The 8,974-nt window shown below is 48.2% G+C and overlaps 1 protein-coding gene across 5 annotated transcripts; it reads left to right on the top strand.

Moving 5' to 3' along the window:
- Positions 1-3: 3 nt before the first annotated feature.
- MRM3 (mitochondrial rRNA methyltransferase 3) lies at positions 4-8,264 on the top strand. 5 transcript variants are annotated; one of them, XM_059380316.1, is made up of 5 exons: positions 28-70; positions 183-358; positions 611-855; positions 4,072-4,239; positions 6,892-8,264. In XM_059380316.1, exons 3-5 carry the CDS (start codon positions 618-620, stop codon positions 7,434-7,436), a joined length of 951 nt encoding a protein of 316 aa, XP_059236299.1. In that variant the 5' UTR covers positions 28-70; positions 183-358; positions 611-617; the 3' UTR covers positions 7,437-8,264. The 5 variants fall into 5 exon arrangements, with proteins under 5 accessions (XP_059236295.1, XP_059236294.1, XP_059236297.1 ...); XM_059380312.1 differs by having other exon boundaries at positions 4-358; positions 614-855; XM_059380311.1 differs by having other exon boundaries at positions 4-358; positions 6,892-8,263.
- Positions 8,265-8,974: the final 710 nt, after the last annotated feature.

Genomic DNA, 8,974 nt, shown 5'->3' with positions numbered 1-8,974 from the left:
TCACTGGCCGCCGCCGGCGCGCTTCCGTGACGGCGCGGGGGAAGATGGCGGCCCTGGTAAAGGGCTGGAGGTGGGTCACGCGGCCGTTGCTGTGGGTGGTCCAAACCTGGGACCTCGACAGGCGGCGCTGGGTCCGGGCGCTGCGGCGGAGCCCAGTGAGGGTGGTGTTTCCATCCGGACAGGTCGTGGAACGGAAGCCCGGTCCTGGGAAGCAGCCCCAGAGGGCTGCGGCTGAGGCCAGTCCCTACGAGCAGCGACCAAAGCAGCCGCTTCAGGTGTCCCGATCCCAGACGCCCTGCACGTGGGAAGAGTCGGGGCTTCGCTATGATAAGGCTTTACCCGGGGACAGAAGGCTGAGGTGATGTGTTCCTGAGACTTCTTTTGTATTCCCCTTTCTCTTCCCACCTGCCAGCGGGAACTTAACGTTTTTCCTCCCATTGGAAGACTTCTCCCGGTATAACCCTCTGGTTTTTATTATGTTTGGAGGGCAGAATAAGTGTTTTCTTTGGAATTCGTTTATGTCTATGAAGCTCTTTATGTTTCTTAGAACTAGGTATGTCTCCGTAACAACGATGTTGGTCATTACGTGTCTTTTTGTTTCCACCCACAGCAGTGTAATGACAATAGTTAAGTCCAGGCCATTTCGGGAAAAGCAAGGAAAGATCCTGCTGGAAGGCCGCAGGCTGATTGCAGATGCTCTCAAGGCTGGTGCTGTGCCCAAAGTTTTCTTCTTTAGCCGTCTGGAATACATAAAGGAGCTACCCATTGATAAGCTGAAAGGTGTCAGCCTCATTAAGGTGAAATTTGAGGATATCAAGGATTGGTCCGACCTAGTAACACCACAAGGAATAATGGGTCAGTGGTTATACTATGTGTCACTAGAAGTAGAGATCTGGGATTACTTATTCATAATTGACTTAGGGCAACACATTTTATTTGAACCAAATTCAAAATGTTTTCTTAAGACACCCAGAAGAAGGGGCACCTGGGTGGCTCAGATGGTTAAGTCTGCCTGCAGCTCAGGTCATGATCTCCAGGTCCTGGGATCCAGCCCTGCATCAGGCTCCCACTCAGCGAGGAATCTGCTTCTCCCTCTCCCACTCCCCCTGCTCTCTCTCTCAAATGAGTGAATAAAATCTTAAAAAAAAAAAAAAGACACCCACCAAAAATACAGTTCTGAAATCTGTGGATCTTATAGTATTTTCAGTGGAAACTGCAGTCAGTTTTTCTGTCAATTGTATTAATGGTTCTTTACAGTCTCTAGGAATAACCGCTGTTCCTTAAACATTATAATTTTTTAGGTAATTTTTGCAACTTTTAATGTCCAACTAAAATATATAAGAAAATGTTTACAAAAATATTTAGCCCTCCATTTGCACAAGACTTCTGCCAGTGTGGTGATACCTCTCCAGCGTTGACCCCGTTATTCTAGAAGCTTACTTACGAGGAGTAAGCTGTAAGCTATTAGCCTGCTTGGCCCATTGAACAGGAAACCGTGTCTTTATTTGGTTGACTCTAACAAGATTCTAATAGACTGTGGGGTCTATTAGCACTTGGAAGATATTTTTTTCAAATATGGAAAAACTAAATTCTTTTTTTTTTTGTTAAGATTTTATTTATTTATTTGACAGAGATCACAAGTAGGCAGAGAGGCAGGCAGAGAGCCTGATGTGGGGCTTGACCCTAGGACCCTGGGATCATGACCTGAGCCAAAGGCAGAGGCTTTAAACCTCTGAGCCACCCAGGCACCCCAAAATTGAATTCTTTATATCTTTTTGACTTTGGAATTATACCTTAGATCTGATAATTGAATGGCAGTAAGTGGAGAATTTTCTCTTGGATAGTAAGGGGCAGGGTCTCTCAGATCATTGTGCATGTGTTTCCTTGTGGTCAAGTTCAGTGATTAGTTGGGAGAGGATATTCTGGGGACCATCTCTTGTTCTGTAATCCAGCAAGTCATAAGGATCTGTGACCCTGCGCTTAGAACTCTCTCCCAGGGTGGGGATTTGGGACTGCTAGAGTCCTTCATTTACTCTAAGTGTTTGTGCTCTCGTTAGCTACACTTCTAATTCCTTACTTTATGCTACAGTACAGGTATCACTCATTTTCACTATGCTTGCCACTTTGGGCCTGTGTGCTAACAGTGGCCAGCCCACCCAGGACTTCTGTAACCCTCCTTGTCATGACTGCTTTCATCATTTCATGACTCTGAAAAATACATATTATTTAGCTTATTCTTTTTTTTTTTTTAAAGATTTTATTCATTTATTTGACAGACAGAGATCACAAGTAGGCAGTGAAGCAGGCAGAGAGAGTGGAAGGGAAGCAGGCTCTCCGCTGAGCAGAGAGCCCGACGCAGGGCTCGATCCCAGGACCCTGGGATCATGACCCGAGCCGAAAGCAGAGGCTTTAACGCACTGAGCCACCCAGGTGCCCCTATTTAGCTTATTCTTATGTATTATTTTTATTTATAGGGGGGGGGGTTGGGCAAAGGGAGAAAGAGGTAAGACCGCCTGTCAGACTTCCAGCACCTCTCTAAAATCCAGTGATAGAAGCAGGGCCTCTGGTAGAGAGCTCTTATCACTACATCTATCGGTCAGGTAGAAGTTAAAGAACTGAGACCCCTGCCCCACTGAATGGACTTAAAGCTGTCTGTGGCTCCTAAGGGCAGGACCTTTAGACAGGCGCCTAATATCATCTTGGTGCTTTCATTGATGGCTTAGGTGTAGGTATTTATGTGTTCTTGGTGTAAATAGATTGGACTGGCCTGTGGCAGGGGTGGGTGGGGGGGGCGGCAGTTTAGGAGCCTCTGATAACATGAGGAGCCCGCACACAGCATATATTGATTGTGTTTGCAAGAGTTTTTCATAGGAAATGTTAGGACATGTGCATAGAGATACAGGGATATTCGCTGCAGGGTTGTTTATAATAGGGGAAAATGGAAAATAAGCTAAATGGCAGTCAGTTGGGGAAGAGCTAAATAAACCTGGGATGTTCATGTTACAAAATAACGTGAAGCAGTTAAAATAAGGTAGCTCCGAATGGATCGATGTGGGAAGTTCTCTAAGACATCTCATGTTAGAGAATTGAATAAGGTTACAGAATAACAGGGTGTGAATCTTTTGTGCAAAAGAAAATAATGCCTCTTTATGGGTAGATGTATATATACATAGGTAGATGCATGAAACGTTTTGAAGGGATACAGCCTCTGATCCAAAATAGTTATTGGGGGGGGGGGGGGGGCCTGGGGGGCTCAGTGGGTTAAGCCTCTGCCTTTGGTCAAAATAGTTATGGGGGTGAGGGGCACCTGGGTGCTCAGCCGTTAAGGGTCTGCCTTCAGCTCAGGTAATGATCCCTGGGTCCTGGGATCAAGCTCCGCATGGGGCTCCCTTTTCAGCGGGGAGCCTGCTGCTCCCTTTCCTACTCCCCCCTGCTTGTGTTCCCTCTCTCACTGTGTCTATGTCAAATAAATAAAATCTTTTAAAAAAAAAAGCAAAACAGGGGCGCCTGGGTGGCTCAGTGGGTTAAAGCCTCTGCCTTTGGGCTCAGGTCATGATCCCAGGGTCTTGGAATCGAGCCCCGCATTGGGCTCTCTGCTCAGCAGGGAGCCTACTTCCCTTCCTCTCTCTGCCTGCCTCTCTGTCAAATAAATAAATAAATAAATAAAATCTTTGGGGAAAAAAAAGCAAAACAGTTATAGGGGCTGGGTATCACTGGTAGGACTGTATGTGTGAGATCTTTTTTCTTAAGATTTTATTTATTTTTTTGACAGAGAAAGACCACAAGTAGGCAGAGAGGCAGGCAGAGAGAGAGAGTGGGGGAAGCAGGCTCCCTGCTGAACAGAGAGCCTGATGTGGGGCTCGATCCCAGGACCCTGAGATCATGACCTGACCTGAAGGCAGAGGCTTAACCCACTGAGCCACCCAGGTGCCCCTGTATGAATTTTTTAAATCAGAATGTATTCCTGTATTACTCATGTAACTAAATATAGGAAGATGGATAAAGTAATGAAAAGCCAAATAATTTCCTTGGTCACAGCAGACAAGTGAACCACCTGTTTTATTTCCTCAGGGATTTTTGCCAAACCTGACCATGTTAAGATGACATACCCAGAGACTCAGCTTCGCCACTTGCTGCCCTTATTGTTGATTTGTGACAATCTCCGTGACCCTGGGAACCTGGGGACGATTCTGCGATCTGCTGCTGGGGCTGGCTGCAGCAAAGTATTACTCACCAAAGGTCAGAGCACTTGTTACTGGGTGGGTCAGGTGGCCATTTATAAGTGAGCCAGCTCTGTGGGTAGACACTCATGGATTTGAGTCTTGGATCTGCCCCTTATTAGCTCTATGTGTGAGCAATATTCTGAGTGTTGGTTTCCTCCTCTGTAACATGGTAGATAACAGAACCTGGTAAGACTGTTTGAAGATTGAGATGGCATGCATGTGGGGTTCTCAGCACTTGGCTTGGCACAGCACACACCGAGTACTTGAGGAAATGCGGATGCTCTTTTAAAATTATTTTGCTATATTATTAACTTAAAATCAGTCAGGGGAAGAAATAGATGCCAGTTTTAAATTTCAAGTCCTTCCTGTAATGATCTTGAGTTACCAAAATATTGGGTACATGAGACTTTTCTAACTCTTGACCTGCTGAATGCTATAAAAGGAATGATGCAGATGGAGTGTGATTATGAAATTGGGATGCATTTGTCTTAGCCTTGGGATGGGTCAGACACCCCCACACAAGTTAGCCTCATGACATTTCTCTCCTGTCATCAGAAATGGGATGAGTAGGAGGCGCCTGGGTTGCTCAGTCAGTTGGTTAAGCCTTTAACTGCCTTTGGCTCGGGTCATGATCCCTTGGTCCTGGGATCCAGCCCCATGTCAGGCTCCCTGCTCAGTGGGGAGTCTGCTTTCCTCCTCCTTCTACCCTTCCCTCTGCTTGCCCCCCCCCCCCCATCCTGCTCTCTTGCTCTCAAATAAATAAAAACTTTAAAAAAAAGAAAAGAAAAGAAATGAGATGAGTGGGCTTGGTTCGAAAGAGACTTACCTAACACCTGGGACCTACCTAAAAACTGCTTCTTACAACTTGTGAGGAGGGCGGGAGGGAGAGGATCATTCATTGTAAACTAGTAATGACACCCACTGCTGAGACTTGCCTCAGTGGTTTCTTTCAACCCTTTGTCCCTGTCCCACGTTGTTGGAATAGGTGGAGTAGATACAGGGACACCAGCATGAAGAGCTCGGTCTGGGGTTCCATCATCAGTACCCTGCCTGCTTAGCCACCCCCAAGAGCCAGTGTGGTTTTGAAAGTGTACCTCTATATTGCAGGTGGGCGGTTTCCACATTGATGGTAGTGGTGCGGAGAGAGGAGGTGGGGAAGGAGCAGGGAACACTTGGTGTGGTGCCCAGGATGGAGGGTATGAGGGCGAGGGGGGAAATCTCTCGTCCCTTCCTCCCCATGGGAAAGGGGTCAGGCTGGATGGCTCTCCTCATAGGTCTCGGCCCCTCCCCTGTCCCTCCCTCACCTCCAGCTTCTTGACAGAGAGCCCACCTCCCACCTTTGGGTCCTTGCGGTGTTGGAGGAAGCCCGTTGGTGCAATGTGTGGGCACATTTTAAAATTTGGTTTGCCTACTTAACTCTTTTCCTGAAGTTTTTGCGGTAATTTAGAATGTAACTTAGAATGCAGAGAGTTATGCCAATGAGTTCGGGGAGGGTGGGCCCCTGGCCTGCAGTCCTGGGAAAGAGCGCGTGCAAGTGGCTGGGCTTAGCAATTCTTTTTTTTTTTTTTTTTTTTAAGATTATTATTATTTATTTATTTATTTATTAAGTTTTTATTTGACAGCGATCACAAGTAGGCAGAGAGGCAGGCTGGGGTCAGGGGGAGCAGGCTCCCTGCTGAGCAGAGATTCCCGATGCAGGGCTCCATCCCCGGGTCCTGGGATCATGACCTGAGCCGAAGGCAAAGGCTTTAACCCACTGAGCCACCCAGTTGCCCTGGGCTTAGCAATTCTTTAAGAAGACTTCCTTTAGCCTTGTTACTGTGTTGTGAGAGGGCGTGCAGGTGTATGTAGGAGAAGGCTGTTGCCTTGGCTCTCCCTGGATTACTGTAATGGTTCCCATCAATTTTCCCCCTCTCCAGTGGCTTCGCTGCCCTGGTGCAGATTCAACATTGAAGCCAAATGGGTCTTTCTTTGTAACGCATAAATCAGATTCTGTCACTCCTTTGCTTAAAATCCTTCCACCCCATTATGTTGTCTGATAAAATCCCAAACTTCCTCAGCTTGGCTACCCACCCTCCTTTAAATTGGTCCTTGCCTGCCTCTTGTCTCATCTCCCACTGCACCCCATCCATTATTGGCCAGATCACCTTCCTTACAGGGTTTGGGCTGTGGCGTTCTCTATCACTCCCCCCGCCTTTCTTTGACAGCTTCCTCCTGTCCTTCCAGATCCAGCTCAGGGTCCTGTTCTGTGGGGTGTTTTTCCTGATTGTTCCACTTTGTACCAGGGTTTTCTGTCACCCTGTTCATGCTGCTTTTACGTCAATTGCTGATATTGTAGTCGTGTTCAGATATTGTCCCAACACTATTGCCCACTGTGCCACTTGAGGTTGGGGCTTTAATGCTCTTTGCATCTCCTGTACAGTATCTGGCCCAGGTGGATGGTCCTGTTGAAGGCAGAAAAAAAGTCTGTTTCAGCACTAGCAGGAATTCATCCTGTGGTCCCTTTGCTGGACGTTGCCATAATTAGGAAGGTAGAGGTCCCAGCTCTCAAGAAGGCTACAGTAGGACATTTTTTGCTTTCTTTCCTGACCCAGAATTAATCTGATTTATCCAAAAGTCCCCTTGTCTGGGAGGGTTTGTAATCCTCACTGAATCCTGTCTTTTCTAGGCTGTGTGGATGCCTGGGAGCCCAAAGTGCTACGGGCAGCGATGGGTGCACACTTCCAGGTGCCCATCATCAATAATCTGGACTGGGAAACCTTGCCCAACTACCTGCCCACAAACACCCGGGTCTACGTGGCTGACAACTGTGGCCTTCATGCCCAGGCCCAGCTGTCTAATAAAGCCAGTGACCATGGCTGGGTATGTGAACGACGACTTTCAAGGCTGCACAAGTATGAGGAGGAGGTGGAGGAGGAGGAAGATGATCTAGAACCTGGAGCCGGTAAAGCCTGGCTCCCTGAACTTGAGGTCCAGAGCTATGACTTGGACTGGACAGAGGCACCAGCAGCTGTGGTGATAGGTGGGGAGACCCACGGCTTGAGCCTGGAGTCCCTGCAGTTGGCCGAGAGTACCAGGGGCAAGCGGCTGCTAATCCCCGTTGTGCCTGGTGTGGACAGCCTGAACTCGGCTATGGCTGCGAGCATTCTGCTTTTTGAAGGGAAGAGACAACTGCGTGTGAAAGCAGAACACTCGAGCAGGGACAGGAGTTAACCACTGAGAGGGAACCTGGAAGTCAGTCCTTGATTAAAGGGGGTCCCAGACCCTCCTGCATTGTTAGGAGATAGGCAGAGGCAGTAACTTGTGGCTTCCCAGGCCACATCCAGGAGGCAAGCGGTGGGCAAGGTGCTATTATATTGTTACTGGAAAAATAAGAATCTCCACGGGTCTCTGCTTATCCTCAAGAACAACAAGGGTGAGAATTCTTCCTGAGCTATCCCCCTGCTCCCTAACAAAACTTCCTCTTGAGAGAACCCAGAGATCGAGCATGAGTTGTGTCCCAACTGGTGGCAGCGTGGGATTGCTTTGATACATTTGAGGGGAGCGGTTTTTTGGCAGGAACAGTCCCAGGCGGACGGCCTGGACTCTGCTATGGGGCCCTACTGTGATCTAGTTGGCCCAGGACCTCATGCAGATGTTCCATGCCTGTGGCCCGCACATTGTTCTTGAGCCCCTCCATGCCCTGTCAGCTTTTAGAAAGTTGGAGAACCCATAGCCTTTGTGCTGTGCTGAGCCCACCAAGACTGGGGCCTGGCCCTCTAGCTTCACAGAGCCGTACTGCCAGGCCCCCCAGCAGGCTGAATCTGGGAGGCAGCATGGGGACCTCTACCACTGGAGTCTGTCGACATTTGTTCTCAACACCTTAGAAAAGCGGAGGTCACGAACAGAAGTTCATGCCTTTCCAGCATGAAACCGGTCTCCTGCAGCTTTGTCCTGGATTATTTGTTCCTGATGATTCTTGTTACAAAATAAAGATCAATGAAAGAGCAACAAACCCTATGCCTTGTTCCAGTAAAAACAAAACTGTAAAAAGAAGTATACCTGTCCCGTAACTCTCAGCCTATTTTGTCACATCAGGTGAAAGAAATTTTCATCCCATTCACTTTGCAGTCAGTGGCTCATATACCATGACTTGTGAGTTCTTCCTGCATGTTTGTGATGATCAGTCAGCAGAGCAGAGGGCGCGCTTTCCTTTCTTCAATATGACTACAGGGGAAGCAGGTGGTGGCGGAGTTTTTTGAACGAAGATAGAAAATTGCTCTCTTACATTCTTTTCCATCTGAAGGTCAACATTTGTTTTTTTGCCACTTCCCCAGGAAATCAGAATAAAAAATGAGCAGTACATGACAAGCACGGGCTCAGAGATGCTGTCGGATGGTTGGCCCCCCGGGCTCCTCGCCTTTGTGCGGAGCGAGCACTGTGGGTGATTTTTGCCACAAGGTGGCAGCCGTGCTTCAAAGCCACTCCCAGCCCTTAAGGAGGGGACGGGTTTCGTGGATTCAAGTTGTTGGAAATGCTGGAGTCGGTCTCTCTCCACAGAGAGCAGGCCTGTGTTCTTGTGTTCAGAGAGGCAGAAGGTGGAGAAACATCCAGCTTCTAGTTCTCAGCAGAATCTGAGGCCTAGGTAGATGGCGGGCCAAACACTAAGGAGGAATCAGAAGTGGGAAGTGGCTGCAGTAAGGAAAAGTGGCCCAACTCCTTCCCTGGAATGGAATGTCTGGGAGGGCAGCTCTGGGCAAATGCTACTGTCC

Source organism: Mustela nigripes, chromosome 16 (assembly GCF_022355385.1).
Source record: "Mustela nigripes isolate SB6536 chromosome 16, MUSNIG.SB6536, whole genome shotgun sequence".
Classification (NCBI taxonomy): Eukaryota; Metazoa; Chordata; class Mammalia; order Carnivora; family Mustelidae; genus Mustela; species Mustela nigripes.
This window is presented reverse-complemented; position numbering and strand designations above follow the sequence as displayed.